This window comes from Notolepis coatsorum (genome assembly GCF_963971535.1).
Source record: "Notolepis coatsorum genome assembly, chromosome: 8".
In the NCBI taxonomy this organism is placed as follows: domain Eukaryota; kingdom Metazoa; phylum Chordata; class Actinopteri; order Aulopiformes; family Paralepididae; genus Notolepis; species Notolepis coatsorum.
Window position 1 is genome coordinate 34,429,264 of NC_140172.1, and position 18,811 is coordinate 34,448,074.

The 18,811-nt window shown below is 43.8% G+C and overlaps 3 protein-coding genes across 7 annotated transcripts in view; 1 reads left to right on the top strand and 2 right to left on the bottom strand.

The window, feature by feature from the left end:
- The first annotated feature begins 1,089 nt into the window (after window positions 1-1,089).
- Window positions 1,090-9,265, top strand: eva1c (eva-1 homolog C (C. elegans)). Of its 4 annotated transcripts, XM_084320065.1 has the most exons (9): window positions 1,091-1,325; window positions 1,544-1,696; window positions 2,629-2,831; window positions 3,402-3,525; window positions 4,079-4,234; window positions 4,391-4,534; window positions 5,799-5,876; window positions 6,567-6,674; window positions 6,896-8,966. In XM_084320065.1, exons 2-9 carry the CDS (start codon window positions 1,570-1,572, stop codon window positions 7,264-7,266), a joined length of 1,311 nt encoding a protein of 436 aa, XP_084176191.1. In that variant the 5' UTR covers window positions 1,091-1,325; window positions 1,544-1,569; the 3' UTR covers window positions 7,267-8,966. The 4 variants fall into 4 exon arrangements, with proteins under 4 accessions (XP_084176192.1, XP_084176193.1, XP_084176191.1 ...); XM_084320066.1 differs by having other exon boundaries at window positions 1,090-1,696; window positions 8,823-9,265; XM_084320064.1 differs by having other exon boundaries at window positions 1,091-1,696.
- Window positions 9,266-9,268: 3 nt separating this feature from the next.
- Window positions 9,269-13,148, bottom strand: cfap298 (cilia and flagella associated protein 298). The gene is made up of 8 exons (XM_084320068.1): window positions 13,025-13,148; window positions 12,568-12,726; window positions 12,156-12,323; window positions 11,993-12,060; window positions 11,726-11,884; window positions 10,609-10,740; window positions 10,363-10,458; window positions 9,269-10,060 (listed from the first exon to the last, which is right to left on the bottom strand). Exons 2-8 carry the CDS (start codon window positions 12,707-12,709, stop codon window positions 9,950-9,952), a joined length of 876 nt encoding a protein of 291 aa, XP_084176194.1. The 5' UTR covers window positions 12,710-12,726; window positions 13,025-13,148; the 3' UTR covers window positions 9,269-9,949.
- A 4,615-nt stretch (window positions 13,149-17,763) lies between these two features.
- synj1 (synaptojanin 1) overlaps window positions 17,764-18,811 on the bottom strand; it is a 73,849-nt gene continuing 72,801 nt past the window's right edge. For both annotated transcript variants that reach the window (XM_084320894.1, XM_084320893.1), the window contains exon 28: window positions 17,764-18,811. This exon is cut by the window's right edge and continues 537 nt beyond it. In XM_084320894.1, coding sequence (XP_084177020.1) covers window positions 18,317-18,811 — 495 coding nt within the window. In that variant the 3' untranslated portion in view covers window positions 17,764-18,316.

The window sequence follows — 18,811 nt, forward strand, 5'->3', positions numbered from 1 at the left end:
GGCCAGGCGTCTATGATTCACTGATACAAAGTAAAATAGTGCAGTGCAATAAAATAGTTAGTAAAATAGAATAAAATAATGCAATAGTGCATTGCAATAAAATAGTTATCATCGTATTCTTTCGGGAGGCCGGTAAGGAGTGCATTACAGTAGTCGAGTTGGCTTGAGATAAAGGCATGGATCTGGTTTTCAGCGTCCTTTTGATTTATAAATGGCCGTACTTTAGCTATGTTTCTAAGGTGGAAGAATTAAGTTTTTGTCAACTTGTTGATTGTGATTTAAAGCTTAGGTCTGAGTCTACCATAACACCAAGACTTAACTCACTCAAATACAGTTAGCAGCTGGATAGATCACAGATGGAAATTAGCTTCTGCTAAATCTGGTGCAAACATATTTTCATGTAACAATGATGAATTGTAAAAAAAAAAAAAAAAAAAAAAAAAAATTAAATAGATTCGGGGCTTTTCAGAAAACATTCGGGGCTTGAGCCCAGGTAGCCACCCCCTAGCCCCGCCCCTGGTGTAGAAGTGTCCTTGAGCAAGTCACTTAACCCCTAATTGCTCCCGATGAGCAGGTTGGGCGATCGAACATCATTGGCAAGTATAGGAAATAGGGCAAGGGGTAAAAACTCTGAACTTACCCTTTAATCACTCTCTTCACTAAGAGTTAGATAGGACAAAGTCAATAAAACTGTTCTGTGAATGATTCCTGGCTGCTCATCATAGGTTCTACTCTGATAGTAGAGCTACCTACCTAACACTATTCACACTCCACGGGATATGTGCCAATCACTAAGGTCTACAGAAAGCCTAATTATGATGAGAAATAATTGATGTGGGAATTTTATCATCACCATCAGACCAGTTACCAAAGAAAAGGGAGTTCAACTCAAAGAGAGAGAGAGGGAGAGGGGGGGGGGGAGACGGTAGTGGGTTAATCCAAAAGGTAAACATGATGTGTCCCGTGGGAAGGTTGGCCATGGATGGCCTCATGCGTTTCCAGCATTCCGAGCCGACCCTCGGGACCCACCACGCCCACTGTACACCCCGATGTCCGCTCAGCTGTTAGTCTGTTACTGTCAGATTAATTCCACGAGATCCATTCAGCTATAGACCCGCGTCCGCGTCGCACTCTGTCGCCTCGTCTGTCAGCTTTGAACAACTTGTTGCGCAGCTTCTATTTCTATAGCCGTGTTGGCGTGTTGTAAAGTGGGACCAGTTCGTCCTGAAGTGGGACCAGCTCGTCCTGAAGTGGGACCAGCTCGTCCTGAAGTGGGACCAGCTCGTTCTGAAGTGGGACGTCCCGGGGACTACTATTTGACAGGAGTCAGTGACAGCCAGGCACTTTATGCGCTTTAATTTAAAGGCAGATAATGTGACGTTTTCTTTGTAACTTGCTTTGAGCGCGTATTAGGTGTACGGTGCGGTGCCTCTAATATTTAACACCACATCTTTGAATATAGAAAGTTCATAGTTTTTCACGTGTTCCGATGGTTACAGTTTTGCCAGGAACACCTCTCCTTTATTATTATGACACCACGCAGGCTACAGTGCTGTAGAGTTCCCGAATATGATCCCAGAGAGAGAGGGGATGCGAGCCATGTCGGGGTCTGGACTTGAGTGGTCGCGCGTGATTCTCTTCTATCTAACCTTGTTCCTGTGGACCAGGCGCATGGATGGATTAGCTGACTTTTCAAGTAAGATGGTGCTGCTGCTGCTGTCTCTGTAATATGTCGTGTATGTCATGTTATGATGAATTGAAAATGGGGGACCCTGATGTAAACTAGACGAAAGTCTTTCTCTGGTCTGCACTGCATCCCCTTAACAATTGTGTATTGAGCTGTACTACTAGTCTGTACCCATTCTGCAATCTGTTAATACAGTTTTCAATCAATCAATCAATCAATGCTGATGATGATGATGATGATGATGATGATGATGATGATGATGATGATAATTATGAGGAGGAGGGCGATGAGGAGGATGATTGATAACATGATGATGAGGATGATGATGATGATAAGGATTAATTGATGAAGGAAAATGGGGGATCCTGATGTAAACAAGACGAAAGTCTTTCTCTGGTCTGCATCCCCTTAACAATTGTGTGTATTGAGCTGTACTGTACTGTACCCATTCAATCAATCAATCAATCAATCAATCAATCAATCAATCAATCAATCAATCAATCAATCAATCAATCAATCAGGATGATGAGGAACGTGGCTTAAAAACCCACCTTTTTATTAGAGCTTTTTTTTTTAGGCCCATATGCTTATTTTTTATCTGTTGTATTGTTTCTACCTGTAGGCTGTAGCACTTTGAGATGGCAAATGTAAAGTGCAATATAAATAACATGTATTATTATTATTATTATTATTATTATTATTATTATTATTATTATTATTATTATTATTATTATTATTATTATTATAGGAGGATGATTGATAACATGATGATGATAATGGTGCTGCTGCTGATGGTGATGAGGACGATTAATATGATTGATGAGGATGAGAATAGGCAAAGATGAGGAGAGTTTTAGATGATGATGATGATGATGATTATGATGATAATAATAACTGATTATTAAGTGAATAACGTGCATTTTCTAATGCATTTTTAACAGACTACCTATCCAGGATCATCACTAGCCATTCCGCTCTTGCGTGTGACGGACAGTCGTTGCGCCTGCGCTGTCCGCGCCACTCCACCATCTCCATCCAGTCGGCGTTCTATGGACGCGGTGACGCGCGGCTGTGCGCCGTCATCACAGACCCCGAGACGCGCGCGCCGGACAACCACAGCTGCACCGCTTTTACTGCTCTCCAGGTGGGGGTCATTATGATGGGGGTTCCGCGTTTCACTCTCACTTGTTCAATGACAAAGTGGATGTGAGTTGGGAACCCATAGGAACCACATTTAGTGTACCTTCGTCTTAAACCATATCAACACAGCCAACAAGTTCCCCCTTTTAAATTGCTCAGAATCTGATGAATTGAAAATGGGGGACCCTGATGTAAACAAGACGAAAGTCTTTCTCTGGTCTGCATCCCCTTAACAATTGTGTGTATTGAGCTGTACTGTATTGTACCCATTCTGCAATCTGTTAATAAAGTTTTCAATCAATCAATCAATCAATCAATCAATCAATCTTTGGAATTATTTAATGCTGTATTTTTGGTGGCCATGGCCCATGGTTGCCTTTTTTTTTTTTTTTTTTTTTTTTTTTTTGTATTATTTTGTAAACAGACATATAAACAAACATGACAACACACGATAAGATATACAAGCATGGTTGACTTTGTGGCCCCAACACTCCAACCACAACAACCAAATTACACCCACAATGAAATGAATACACACATCAGCTGAACTGACTCTTCCTTGCGTGTCCTGTAGAAGTTGCTGTCTGAATGCCAGAGCCACAGAGATTGCCAGCTGTCTGTCAACCACCTGCTCTTTGGGAGGGACCCCTGTCCCGGGACCCACAAGTACCTCCAGGTGGACTACAAGTGTAAACCCAGTGAGTTGTGGAGCTTCAGCCCCGCCTGTCCCTTTAGTACTTAACAACAGAAGGCTGCTGAGCGTGCAACGCCCACCCAAAATATGTCGTCTCTCCCAACCCCCCCCCCCCCCCCCCCCCCCCCCCCTCCACCCTCTGTCTCACTAACTGCTGATCCTGTCATCATGTTTACCTCACTGCTTTCCCGAACCCCCCCCCCCACACCCTCTGTCGTCTCACACTGACCGCTGATCTTGTCATCATACTTCCCCCCGCTGCTTTGAAAACCTTGCATCTCCAAATGGGTCAACTTTTAAAGGGTTTAATAAAAAAACAAGCTCAGTATCTGATTAACAGTCATGTGTTTCTGAAGTTGTGTATGTTTGGGTTTTGAATGGATCTTTCATCTCATGGGGTCCTTGAGTCACAATAGCTGCTCACAACCAAACCATGTCAACTTTCAGTTTGAATTAAAACATACAAAAAAAAAGAAGAAAAAAAATCCAGAATTGAAGATGTGAGGTTTCCACCCTTTGTTCTCCCATTGTTCTCACTGTACTTCCTCCTGGCACAGCTGAACACAGAAGCCACGTGGGGTGCGAGGGGGAGAGGCTGGTCCTGCGCTGCAAGGCCCCCAGGGTTCTCAACATCTACGCAGCTGTCTACGGGAGGAGTCTTTCCCAAACCCACACCTGCCCCTCCTCACACCTGACTCGACCACCCCCGTTCGGTGAGTCGACAGGCGGATACGGTGTAGTCTGCGTTCTCGCTGTCCTTCCTCGTAAAAACGGAAACGGCAACCAGGCAAAACATCTCCCCAAGGCGTAGAGCACAGAGTGTAGTTTGTTCATTAGTTGGACTATATCATTGTTTTATCTCCATCCAGAGTGTCTGAACCACGACGCCGTACACACAGTATCCCAGTTCTGCTACAGCAAACAGAGGTGTGTCATCGCTGTCGGCAACCAGACCTTCAGGGACCCCTGCTCCCCTGGGACCAGGAAGTACCTCAATGTTCTCTACGCTTGTGGTAGGAGCCGCCCTGTCGCCTCACACACAATGTGGAACTGAAGACTATAAATTAGATTAGTGAGGGACCTTAACCCCCAACTGCTCCACAGATGATGCTCAGTGGCCAACAGCAGAAGACTGTGATTCCCACGTAGTCATTTAAATAGGTTCTTCTAGTCTTAAAGGGGCAGTTCCCCCAAAATTCAAAGAAACATAGTGTCTGCGGTGTCGCCTTTGGCTTTAACAACAGCTAACTTATCTTCCGGGAGGAGGTGATCATTGTGTTCGAACCAAACAAGGCCAGGTTTATTCCCTGTGTGAACAGCTCCAGCGTGGGCTGGGAGCAGTGCTCCCAGAAAACAACAAAAGCTAGTCTCTGTTTCCCCCTATTCCCCATCTCTCCTCTCCCCCTCCACCCAGCCAATTAGACTAAAGCACCACTCCCCCCAACAACCAATCAGTGAAGATAAGAAAGGAGTATAGAACACAGATAAGACAGATTACTCAAGTGTGCTGCCGCAGAATGCAGAATGCGGAACACGGATAACACATAATTTCCATTTTCCCCCCTTTCCCAGAGTAGGCCTACTACATATCCATCCGGATAGTTTTAGTGTGATTCTCTTAGTCTTGGATATATCTGCTGTAGAGACTCATGCAACTCCAACCCACACATCAGATCAAGTGCAATACCAAGCGGGGCTCTTTTGCCTAGAAGTTTAAAAGACCTTTCGATTTTTTTTTTTAAATTAAATACAAAGAGGAACGTTATCACACCGTACTAGTGAGTATGTAAACATAGATATACATGTGGTTTCCTGTCGTGGCCCGCTATCTGTAGATCTCAGCCGTCACCACAAGATACTCTTGTTATACCCAACAACACAAAGAGAACACGGCATGTGAAAAATAGACTTTGAGGGGTTGAGGCGGACATCCTGGTAAACTTCCTGTGATTGGCCCCTAATGCCAGTGAGGTCACCAACCGACGATTGTTGTCGTGATTTGGAGATTTTGACTTCAGCACAGAGCTGAAAGGCGGCGGCCTCTTTTGACAGACGCCGCGTTTGGCTGCATTTATTATAGACGGAACAATACAACTTTGCCTTGTAGCCGAGTTACCAAAGCAACCAGACGGAAAACATTCTTTGTCTGAGTGCGTTTAATTCAACCGTGAGGCCAGATTGGGAGACGTTTGCAGGTTAGGTGTGGTCCCCTGAAGAACACTGTGCAGGAGAGCCAGTCACAGCCTCTGTCTCTCTCTCCCTCCCTCCCTTCTCTAGTACCACAAGCCCTGCTCAGAGAGGCAGACCCACACATACCCAGGTCCCCCTCAACTCCCACACTGGATATAGGAAAAGGTAACTGCATCATGTCATCATTTGTCATCTTACACCAGTCTCAACCAAGTCTCTCCCAAGAGGAGACTGCTCATTCTGCCACTACCTTGTAAGTAACGGCAACTAACAAGACCTGACCCCCTTCTACACATGCTGCCATCCAGTGGTGTCTGCCACATAGTCCTTAGTTACCATGGCAACCCCTTGCTGCAGAGATTGTCATTCATTCGAACCATCTTTAAAACTCACGTTTTCACCTCCAAATGTATAAAATAACATCACATGTAATTACTTTGAATATGTTTGTTTTGTAGCAAGTTAAGTTTCGTTGTCGCCGCCATCTTTAGCGTTACGCATTTCTCTCCATTCAAACCTCTTTGAGTGCTCCGTCTCCTAAAAAGACTGTCTCTGTTGCAACGTACCCCATGTCCTGTTAAAGGGATAGTTCACATGTTTAAGAAGCTTTTGTCACAAACTGGAAGTCCTTTTTGAGTCCACCCAAAAAGCATTTGTACCAGTTCCGGCCTTTGAGATATTACAGGCAGAAAAATTATATTATTTATTAGCATGATGCTAACAATGCTAGTGGAAGTCGTTGGAGGGGACATGAAACACTCAACATGTTGTTGCAAATTCTGTTGTCTAGATAGTCTTCTTGGGAAATGTGAGCGACCCCTTTAACTCTTAACGTGATCTCTCCTCCCCTGCCAGTCCTGCCTGCAGATGTGGCGACGAGGCCTTTTCCCAAAGGTTCCAGACTGCCAGAGAACTCAGGAGCCATGATGAGCAGCTCTTTAATGACCTACGCCTATATCAAAGGTAACACGCACGCACGCGTGCGCGCACACACACACACACACGCGCGCACACGCACACACACACACACACACACACACACACACACACACACACACACACACACACACACACACACACACACACACACACACACACACACACACACACACACACACACACACACACACACACACATTTCTACTGCAATCTCCATCCCCTCTCTTCTATCCTCTCCTCTCCAGAGCATCGAGAGACGGCAGCGCTGCTGTTCACCTCCAGTGTGTGTGTTGGTCTTCTGCTCACCCTGCTGGCTGTATCTGTCAGAGTGACCTGCAGGGGGCGCCTACTCAGAGATCACAGACCCTCCACCGAATCCACCACCAGCAAGGTTCAAATCCACAATTGCAAAAAAGAGGAAGAGGATGATGAGGAAGATGAAACAGATAGCTCTTTGATCTCTGCCACAGACAGGAAGCTGGTGTGTGGCTGGGAGGAAGTGACATATATGACGGAGGCAGCGGAGCGAGATGAGAGGATTGAGCGCAGAGAGATGGTCATACAGGAGATATGGATGAACGCGTATCTGAATGGCACCTACCCCGGACTGGACTGACCCCAATGTTACTTGCTGACGTCGTACACTTTCTCTAGGATTGCATTGAGTTTTTCTTTACTTACTGCAACCAAAATCATTGTTTTTGTGTCTTTCCCAATTGCAGAAACTAAATTGATGGGGCTGAAAAACTGCCCATCAAAAGTTGCTGTGATCTTGTGTTGAAAGTACAATTGTTTGTAAAAAGAGAAAACGCAGTCATTACTGTATGTCAAGGATGAATGAGGATTATTCTGTGTGGTGATGGTAAATGCTCTTTGCAGAGATCTGTTGATTTAGCAAGTGTGAAACTGAAGTTAACAAAGTGTTGTTTTCACTCAAATTCACCACCAAAATATTTATTTAATTCTAGATTCTATGTTGAGAATGTTTGAGAACAGGTTTGAGATCACTGCTCCATACAAGAGTCCTTAAAGACTCTTGGGTCCAAGCCCAGTAGGGGTCAGCAACTTGTTGTCTTATTGGTGTTATTTGCTTCACTAATTTGCATAGATCAATAGTGGTGCATGTCTGTCAGACTATATAATAACTTGTGTGCTAAATCGCAGAATTGGTTATATCACACAAGTTATATTGTGACAATCATCATGAATTTGCTACATGTTTTGCAGGACCAACCAGGCTTGAAATCAGTACTATTAAGCACAAGGGCTGTGTGCATCACCAGCCCCTCTACCTGGAGCAACACCTCCTTCCCTTAACCACATGAAAACCCTCTTAATAAGTGAGCTGGAAAGATGTGAGCTTGATGCTGAGCTGCTCCAGACTCTGGATGTTGTTGCCAAATGTCATCACCACCTCCTAGTGCACACCAACATGTGTGCAAATCCACCCAGATCGCCCTGAATGGCCATCTTTGATTGTTTATGCTTGCCCATTGTAATGCTATTACAAATATGGATAGAGATTAATAATAATAATAATTCATTTAATTTATATAGCGCTTCTCAATAACCCGAAGTCGCTGAAATTAGAAATGAGATTAGAATGGTTAGGGTGTCTGATATTTGAAGTTTCAAAGCCTAATCTTTAAACATTCATGCTTAAATCTGCATGGGCTGCAGTGTTCAGTGTGAAACTGGTTGGTTTGGCTAACATTAACTGTGGACTGGCAACAGTGGATCGGGAGGTAGGGCAGTCGTCTGGTAATCCGGAGGTTCCCGGTTCGATTCCCGCTCCTCCCGGGCAGCGTGTCGAGCAAGACAATTAACCCCTAATTGCTCCAGATGACAAGTTGGCACCTTGCATGGTTGCCTCCGCTGTCGGCGTGTGAATGTGTGAGTGAATGGGTAAAATGTGAAGAACAAATTGTAAAGGTTTCGGAGCGCTATATAAATGCAGTCCATTTATAACCACTTTCCTGTTGGTACAACTGTGCCATGCATTCCTATTTCACTTGGGTCATAGACTACTTTCTTTGGTCAAACAATACAACTAAATATTACACGATTTGTTTTCCCTACTGTATACCATATCCTGTAATTCTCTGTGCTGATGGAATCAGGGATGTTTTTCATGCAGTGTTCCTTGCGTGCTGTTTGTTTCCCTTTCATCAGTGAAGCCAGCCGCGCCTCCCTGGAACGCATACAGCGGCTCCGTCAGATGTTCCAGAACCTTCACCCCTTTAACTGATTGGAACGCTTGTGCAAAGAACAAACCCTTAGAACTTTCCACCTCGCGAGACTCTGGCTTAATACATGACGAGCCGTTAGTGAATCAACTTCCTGCCTTCTTTAGAACAGCGTTGGGGATTCGCAGGCAAGTGGCGCAAACAGACCATGGACAAAGAGAGGAAAGGTGTAGCTAGCATCCTTCGACCTGCGCTCCCAGCAGTGGAAAACTAGGCTCAACTCCAGATCAGGATATTGTGTTTCATTTACTAAGATATGATTCAGAAACTATCATAGCAGTGGTGCCAACACGCCGTCACAGCCATGGTCACAGCACTACCATGTATAATAAACATTGTACAAAATACACAACGTATTGTATGAGAATTTATTGAAACGTTATCTTAAATAAAGGTTACAACCGTTTTAAAAATCAAAACCCATAGCAGGGAACACATGAATAATGGAACACCGCAGGGAACACACTTTAAATGGACCAGGTCCACGATGATGTCAGCAGCCTCAGTTTGATCTCAAGTTTCCAAACATCATCCATCTTCAGTTTAGCTCTGAAACACTGGACGCGTGTTGCACAGAGGAACGGGCCAGGAAAACACTTGAATACCATCTATTCAAGAGGCAGAGACCTTTATGGACCTTGTCCATTCACACCAACGCAAACTGATGTACAGATCAAGTACAGTTGCATTACAAACAAACAAGATTTTTAAGACTGAACAGTTTACATGTTTCTCAAGAGTTTTATTTTTTTTTAATAGTATTTTTTTTAGCGTTTATCGCTTTTCCTGGTCAGACATGACCGACAGATACAGTGAGGGTGAAACGGGAGAGAGAGCAGGGGAAGACATTCGGCAAATAACGGCGGAATCGAACTCGGGTCGGCCGATCCGCGACGCAGCGCGGTACATGGTGTGCTACTGGAGCGCCCCTCTCAAGAGTTTTTGAGCGGAAACTGATAAGATACCGCTGCAGAACAGCACAGAACGTAGGGTTAAGGCACAGTTAGCTGCACAGGGAGCTGTGGCAGAGTGGTGCCTCCAGAGCTGTGGACTCTACCTCGGTCCCCATTTGATGTTGGTGAGGCCCTGGAACTGTCTCTTCAGCGCCTGTCTGTCTGACCAGTCTGACTGCAGGTGGCCGTCACTGTCCGCCTCCTCCAGTTTCTACAATATGACAAGGCAAGAGCATTTTGAATGACACAGGTGTGTCTTGTAAAGATCTGTATGCATTCAAAGGCAACAGAAAGGATTTCAAATGTGAGGACGTTTTTACAGGAGTCGTCACTTTTTCGCCAAGCGGCAAAGCCATAACCTGTCATCATGTTCACCTATAAAGTCGTTTACAAACCCGTCCCTTACTTTAGCTCTAACCCCGATCACTCGCACTACAGTACCTCCAAATTTAAAAAATACATTTGAAAACATCCTTCTAATCTAGACACTAGCGTTGGTGAGTCATGCCCTACCTTGAGCTCCTCCTGTCTCCTGTATTGTTGCATCATCATTGTTTTCTGCTGCTCCTCGGTCACCAGAGGCTCTCTCGCTGGCGCCCCCTGGCCCCTCTGAAAGAAATAGCAGCACACAGGATATGATAGCTAAAAAGCAGCTGAAAGAACAAAAGCATTATAAATGCCAAAAATAAATGCCAAGGTGGTAACACAAGATGTAACCTTTTATCACTCGAATTGCACCCAAGTAGCAGCAGCCTTTACCTTTTGGATTTTGACAACTATCTTGGTCTTGTCATTTTTGCCGATGTAGTCCTGCAGTTTCTTCCCCCTCTGCAACTCCTTGGCAGCCCACCACAGCTGGCACTCTTCCGCTGTGATCACCTGCAGAGAGGCCTGGGGGAAGAGGATGGAGGGGGAGAGAGGGAGGGAGGGAGAGAGAGAGATTAGAGGTTAAAGAACACATTTATCAAGGCAAAAGTGAAGACAGCTGTTACTTTAAAAGCAAATTAACAGTCCTGATAAAAAAGACAACATGCACAGATACATACACCTTTTAACATTGATCGTGTCTGTTTACATACAGTAGTTGAGCTTATAGGACTAGATAGTACAATCCCTTAGATAATCAGCACTTGGTATTGAATGGGGTAAGCCTTAATGGACACCCTCCTTCATTGGCACGACACACCAATGAAGGAGGGTGCCCCCACCTGAAGACCCCAGTGAAGCTTTTACCCTTCTTACCCGGTAAGGGTAAAAGCTTCACTGGGGTCTTCAGGTGGGCACCCTCCTTCATTGGTGTTTCGTTGACAGGCCCACGACACCTCCGAAGGGCTCAACGGCAACAGCTGGCGTCCCAGGTGTGCCCCCCTCTGCTTTTACCCCTTGATGGTCATTTTGCAGCCCAGTTGGGGTCCTTTCTCTTGATTCATAGCCAGCTGCTGCTTCGTTCGGCAGCCTTGGTTGTGGACATGGCAACAGATCCTCTACACCCGACCTCAACCGGAAGCACCTGGGCACGCCACGCCAGTGTTATAGAATAAGATGCTGGTTTGTTTTGCCTCCATTGAGGTAGTTCAGCTGTAGAATACTGCTCTAATACAAAATCACTTTTTAGTCAAAACTAGATAGTCATTTTAAAAGTTGCGTCTGTAATTAATTAAAAAAGAGTCACCTATCACAAATATAGAGTGGATGCTTATTGTGAGAAAAATGGCAAGTATCACAGAACCTTGATTATTTATGTTGTTTGCCATCCTCTAGCCAGCGTTGTGCTTCACATGCAATACACATCCAGGTGTATCAAGTGACCTCTAGAAGAGTTTATATACAATGCAAATAAGAAAGCCATTCCATTCAAAGAGGTTTGTCTGTTAACCTGTGTTCCCGATAGGTCTTCCTGGTTCTCAAACTCCATCCTGATTGGTTCGTGGGGAGGCAGACCCATGAGGTAGACAATCGTAACTGCACCCCTCAGCTGGTCTAGGGCTTCCTTCACCATCGCCATGGTGACACAAACACTGGCCTGTATTTGTTTCTGAATGAAAAGGACAAATATGAATGAATGAATGTTAAATTTTTTTTTCACGTTATTTTAACATCTTAAGTAAAAGACAGATGATACCTTTAGCACTGCAATACTCACTTTTGAGATTGTTGACTTAGCTTCTTCCATGGTTTTCATCAGCACCTCTTTCATCTTGTCATTGGGAGCTGGTAAGAGAACAAAGAGTAAATAGATAGATGTTCAAACACAGGAGAAGTTCTCACCTTCACCGTAGGCCAACAGTTTAGAGCTCGTGTCTCACCGTGTCCATTCCTCCTGCCCAACTCATCCTTCCTCAGCACTGGACCACCACTGGGAACACACGTCTCTTCCCATTCGTCTACTAGTCTCAGATCCACAATCTGGTCATCTGTTAATCCCTGCATGTTGGGAGGTAGCGCGATTCCATGGTCTGCCAGCTCTGGAATCTCTGATGGCATATCAGATATGGGGATTGATTTTATGTAATCAAACTCACAAGATGGTAAGGTAACAGCATTCTACAGATATTGTAACACATAAGTATGTAGCTAAGCAGTATTCTCAACCAAGTGGCAGAGCTGGGATAGATGCGAGATATTCCTTTATTGATCCCCTTGGGGAATATATCAACCTTCTTTCTTGTTAGATTCTTATGCCCAGTCATTATGAGGAATGCAAAGATGACTTATTACCTGCACATATCCTGTCCACTTTGAGTCTCCCATTGTAGATGTCTGTGATTTGCTGGACCAGGGTCTCCAATGTAACGTCCACGGTGGTGTTGAACAGAAATTGGCTTTCATCCCCACGCTTCACGTGTAATTGCACCATCATTAAATCGAGTGAAGTACCTAGTTCAATTCAAAGAGGTATACAGATCAAACGTGAGTATAGGCCTAGCATTAGTTAGACTGTCTAACTGTCTAACTTAGACAACGGCAGAAGGTATTGAATGTACGAGCAAGTGCCGAACGTCCCTCGGAAAATGATGTAACCATAGCAACATGAAACAATCCTACTAACGTCGGTGAGTGGACGTTAATGCAGCTAGCCAGCTGAGCTGACGAACTTTAGCCGACGACTTTGTTTGCGTTTTACCTCACACAATGAAAAATATATTAGTTTACATGAACTAGAAATAAAACATACCCGTTTGATGAAAATAACAACAATACTACAACTTGAGCAGGATCACATCTGGTGCTTTTCAGGAGGGATGACTGGCATTGTTTACTTCCGGGTTGTTACCGTAATATACAAGATATAAACGCAACGTTTTATTTTTAAAGGACGAGTACCGTGTTATATTTTATACAGTCAACAGTCAAAGTAATTTCTTAATTTATGGTTTGGACATGATAATATTGGGGGAAATAAACGTGTATTCCCAGCCTAAATCGGAGTAACAAAAATGCTTGATCAAACTTGTAACACATTCAATTGAAACCCCACAGTAAAGAATGCATACCTGTCAACCCTCCCGTTTTTCCCGGGATTCTCCCGTATTTCAACCTTATCTCATGCCGTCGTCAAGTTAAAATATTTTCTAGTATTTTTTAAACCAGAAGAAGGTTGGCGACAAACTGTTGGGCAAAGTGGGGTTGTTCCCGAGAGCTCACTCTCGGCTGTGGTTTCTCAGTGTATAATGTATGGTGCTCTCCCTCAACATGCGAGTAGGGTGAGACAACAGAATTCTTTAGTCCAAATAATACCCTACTTTATACTATATTATTGTCATTCGTTTAATGTAAAGTCAGTCTTACATTGGCACTGCTTTAACGTTGCATTTACCCATAATCCATTGCTGTATTAGACCCATGTGCCAGTATAACTTTTGTAAAGTAATGAAGCGCAAATGTAAAGTTAATCAATACACAATGAAACAATATCTTCATCTATATCACATGTCAAAAACTACTTTAATAAAACAAGATTTCCGTTTTTCATTTCTACTCATTCATCCAAAACAAGACAGCAATTCTACTGCTGCATGCACCGGGAGAATTGAGCTCATAGCACAGATTTGGAGTTGATAGAATGGACATTGCTGTTCTTAGGAAATGTTGCACATGGTGGAAATAATGGAAATTAACATTTCTAACATAAAAATTTAGTGTATGTTTAAAGTTGATACATTGAGGCATGGTAGAATTTCACTTTATATTACAGCAGTATCCGTTTTTAACATTACAATTAGTGTCTGACACTATAGACACATGTTAAAAGTCAAAGTCAACTTTGTCATTTTCCAATTTGTGCAAGACATACAGAAAAATTCAATTACGTGTCCCCCTTCCCATGGTGTATATAGAAAGAGACAATAAACACAAAAGTAACATAGGACACAATATACAACACACAGGACTATGTACAATATAAACAGTACCTACAATTAAATTAATTAATTAAATAAGAGGTAAAAGAGAACTTAGTGTAAATATTCCTTAATTTGTGTCAACGTTATAAAAATCCTATTGTATAAACAAATTAATTATGATACACCACAATGTGCCCTTTCTATCTATTCTAAATCTATGGCCTTGCGATTCCACGGCTGCGCAGTGCAGACAAGAGCAGGCGTTCCATCTCCTCTACAGAAACACTGACACTTCCATTCATTTAATGCAGGGATGTACACAGCATTTCACTTTCAACCAGGTATCTGATTAATTTAATGTAGCAATTAGTAGTTCACCCAGTCCTTGGGTACATACAGGTTTTGCAGCGACGAGGCAGCTCAGCTGAGAGCAGCTGTCAACAAACATCCTAACAGAAAATATATACATACAAGGGGGAGGAGACTACATTGGGAGGGGGGCGGGGCGAAATCTCCCGTTTTTTCAAATCCCAATGTTGACAGCTATGAAAGAATGTAAGACAAGCAGCAGCATTCAGGTCAACTGACATTTATTATTGCATACATACAACACAAATTGTTCATACATAAATGTGCAGTCAGCTGTGCACGTAAAATATGGAACCTTCGATATTACATGGATTGCAACTTTCCGTTTACACTTTATTACCTACAGAATATGGTCAACAACACACTTTTATTTACTATGCATTATAATCATAAAAAGGGACACCGACCTCACAAAAGAAGCAATTTGTTTCCTATAAAATCCCATCTTGAACATGACACTTTAGCACCGACTAGTCTCCTATCGTGACTGCTTCAGATACAGTATCTACTGCACATATATCTCAAGAACATAAATGCATTTTTAGGATTACATGAACTCCAATACAGGGCTGTAAGCAGGAAAGCAAATTAATCCACTTGCTTACAATACTACTTTCAGTGTAGTAACAGTGAAGTCTGAATTCTTGCAATGATAATATAGTTATTTTCACATGTTTGAAAAAAGCACAGTACATTAGAGAAGCATTAGTGAGCTGGTATCTTTTTATCTCCCCACATCATCCAAAACACATTTTAAGACCTTTCAGACTGTTAAACTTGTTGAAGGTTGAGGGGAACAAAAATCAATTGTGTTACTATATGCTTTGGGTAAACTTCTAGTGTGACCGATTGCTCTACTACTACTAATAATTTGCATCATCTGTATGTCAGTGCAATCTGCCAGTTGCCTGTAAAACTGAACACCAGGGAAAGTCCGAAGTAGGTAGCACAGCAAAACATTTCAATACCGACACGTCACGGCTGACATCGCCACACACACCTCATCAACAGTTAAGAGCTTTGGAGGCTCGGTAATAACTCTAAAGTTGAAGAAACAGAGATGAACTATGGGAGTGACGGAACACCGAGAACAGACTGATACACAATACGCTCCTTTTTCCAAAACAAGTCTGTGGTAGAGATAACAATTTACCAATCTAAAACCCTGCCCTCTTTTCTAGATCGGATCGAGAGAAAAGGGTGGGGTTTGTGATCGGTCAATTTCCACCCACTCCGTCTTCCAGGGTTGGGCTCAATTCACTTCCAGATCAATACGTACGTGAACAAGAAATTGCAGTTTTATTGCAGATGATGGAACATTCATTCTCATATACTTTTCAGTAGGTTGGATAGTATAACTTGATTCATGCCAAAAGATTTATTTGGATTTGAAAGAAAATCCACTCGCTGAAAATCACCGTATTGAGAAGTGAAATGAACCCAACCGACCCTGCCGTCTTGAGCACAATGCACCCGGGAGAATGAATCTCAAAATACATCCACCGGGTTCATCCAGCGATGAGCTTGGATACGAGTCCGTCACACTGTTACAATTCAGTTGAATCCTCCTTTTCAATCACAACGATAAGAGATCTAATCACCTATGGGTGCCGGTGAAAGGGGGCGTCTTGTGTGGGGAGCCGGGTGCTTCGAGAAAGTCTTTTGGGTTTTTGAGTTCTGTCAACCTTCACGTAACGCCATACGTCATCCTTTACAGGCAGGACAGCAGAAATACATAGTTGCTGCAGTCGTGTGGAAACAGTGGTTGCTAGTTCAGAACCTGTGAGAGCAGATACACTAAGAGTAGTTATGGGAGACGCTTCGGCCCGGGGGAGGTGTATGGTAAACCACACAAGCTAAACCCCACCGACACACTCTCTCACACACACACACACACACACACTCACAGACACTATCACGCACAACGACAGACGGTACACACCTCAAACACAGCACATTACTTCTCACCACGGTATCGACAAGATTATAAAGAATAACTTTTTCTTAGAAATAAAAAGCATGGTCTTCACAAGAGACAAAAGTCAAAGTGAGTAAGCAAAAACATTTAAAAATAAAAACACCCGTTCACAGTGCACCGTGTGAGCAAAACTACCGTCTTTGACGTGTCCACAAGTGTGTGTCCCTGCTCAAGTCATCTTAGCACCGGCTAAATAAATACAAAATAAATGCAGAAGCAAGAAGAACATTCTTAAGAATTTTACAGCAGTGTGGTTTTGAAGCTTTGGATAAATCAAGAAGAATCAATACGCTGGATGTACAAGAGAGGAGGCTGATTAGAAGCCCTCTTTAGTCTAGTTAACATCCACAAGTTTCTCTGATCTCTCGGTCGTTCTGCCACCAGAGGCATTTGGCTCCAAGAATGAATAGATAACCACTGGGAAAGACACAGCATGTCAGTGCATATCAGGTACACTGTGTGTGCGCATACCATTTAATATAGTCCTCACAATTACACAGACACACACAAATAGCGAGTATAGCTTCCCTTATGAAAGCATACATACATACATACATAATCACTATGTATACGTTTTGATATAGAGCTACAGAACATATTCAGCAACACACACAAAAGCCCATAGATAAAGGAGGATCACTGAATAAGAGGATGGACCGACTGATCATCTCTAGGTGATATTGACAGGATGATACTGATCAGTCCTACGGCAGTGAAATGGTTCGACGACGACACAGACTCATGCTGAAACGGATCACTCTGTGGTCTCAACAGGGAATGAACGATGACACCCAGAGCAACAAACGGTACATTCATGATAATAATAATAATACAAAATAAAATAAAAAAAGTGTTGCACTGTACAGATATGACTATCCCCTGATGATACTGAAAGAGATGTGAAGGATTAACGTACTGTAACAGACAAGTAAATTTGTCGACAAGTCGACGTAAATCTCTCGTCAATACTTGCGTGGCAACCGAGGACGGAAGCCACTGAGGGCTTTTCCCATTAGAGCCTCTGTGTAGACTGGGTTAACCCTTTCACTACCACTCTACCAAAGGGTTAACCCTTTCACTGCAACAATACAGAAAGTTAACCCTTTCACTGCCACACGGCAAATGGTTAACCCTTGCACTGCCACACTACAGAAGGTTAACCCTTTCACTGCCACACTACAGTAGCGTGGTAGTGAAAGGGTTAACCATATGTAGTGTGGTAGTGAAAGGGTTAACTTTCTGTAGTGTGGTAGCGAAAGGGTTAATGCACTGGGCTGAGTCCAGAACAGAGGATATCAGAGTGATTCAGAATGGATTGGTAATAATAATAACAAAGCCTGGCCACAGACGTGTTTTGTTATATTGCACAGGAGTTTACACACAAGCAGATTTGTGCGCTTAGATATACTTTTTTTTTTAATCTAACTATATAGACACAGGCACATGTTTCCTGCCATAAATAAAAAATAAAAACATCAGAACCATTCATAATAAAAATAACTGTTAATATCAGGAAACAACAAGCATCGTCGTTATAAGGGTACACCATACATTTAGGCCTATACATGTTCCTGTGTTACCTGCTCAACTGCTCGACTGAGATATAATGTATATCCTGTTTATGATCTTAGTTCAGAAGGGGGGGGGGGGTAATCTATACCTCTTAAATACAGTCTCTTTTTGTACATACCATACACGCACATATACACATTTATTTAATCAACGCTCTATACATATCTGGATATGCCCTAATATACACGTGAGCCGTGGTGACTTCCTATCTCTCGGTGAACTCCTTGGGGAATGGGAAGCCGTCGCTATCCGGGAGGGGAGGAGGGTTGACGGGGACCGTCCTGGCGGGGACGGGCGGAGGGAGAGAGGGGAGTGTAGAAGAGGTGGAGGACGTCCAGTCAAACTCGGGGGAATGAGCGTGGAGGAGAGTCTGAGGCTGGAAGAACAGGGAGCTGGGGGGAAAGTCGTGGTCCGCGGCCGGTGGCGGAGCCGGCTTGGTTGGAGCGGGGAAGTCCGAGTCGTCGTCGAAAGTGACCCACCGCTGGGAGGCTTTCCCTCCTGGGGGAGGAGGCTGGGGACGAGGCGTGAGCGCAGCGGGGACGGAGGAAGGCGCCGCCCGAGGCAGGGCGGGAACAGGGGCGAGTGTGGGAGCCAGGGCGGGCGGCGGTACGAAGAGGGACGCGGTCCTTCGCAGCTGGGGAGAGGGCGCAGAGGCTGCTGCTGAGGCTGCTGCTGAGGCCAGGGGCGGCAGGGTGTGGGT

Bases quoted from the DNA above. Each gene is read 5' to 3' on its own strand.
- eva1c (XM_084320064.1), top strand. From the start codon at position 1,570: ATGATCCCAGAGAGAGAGGGGATGCGAGCCATGTCGGGGTCTGGACTT. The intron at 1,697-2,628 runs GTAAGATGGTGC...CATTTTTAACAG, and splicing joins TGGATTAGCTGACTTTTCAA to ACTACCTATCCAGGATCATC. The intron at 4,235-4,390 runs GTGAGTCGACAG...ATCTCCATCCAG, and splicing joins GACTCGACCACCCCCGTTCG to AGTGTCTGAACCACGACGCC.
- cfap298 (XM_084320068.1), bottom strand. From the start codon at position 12,709: ATGATGGTGCAATTACACGTGAAGCGTGGGGATGAAAGCCAATTTCTG. The intron at 12,324-12,567 runs GTAATAAGTCAT...ATATGCCATCAG, and splicing joins AGTGGACAGGATATGTGCAG to AGATTCCAGAGCTGGCAGAC. The intron at 10,061-10,362 runs GTAGGGCATGAC...GTCATATTGTAG, and splicing joins GGAGACAGGAGGAGCTCAAG to AAACTGGAGGAGGCGGACAG.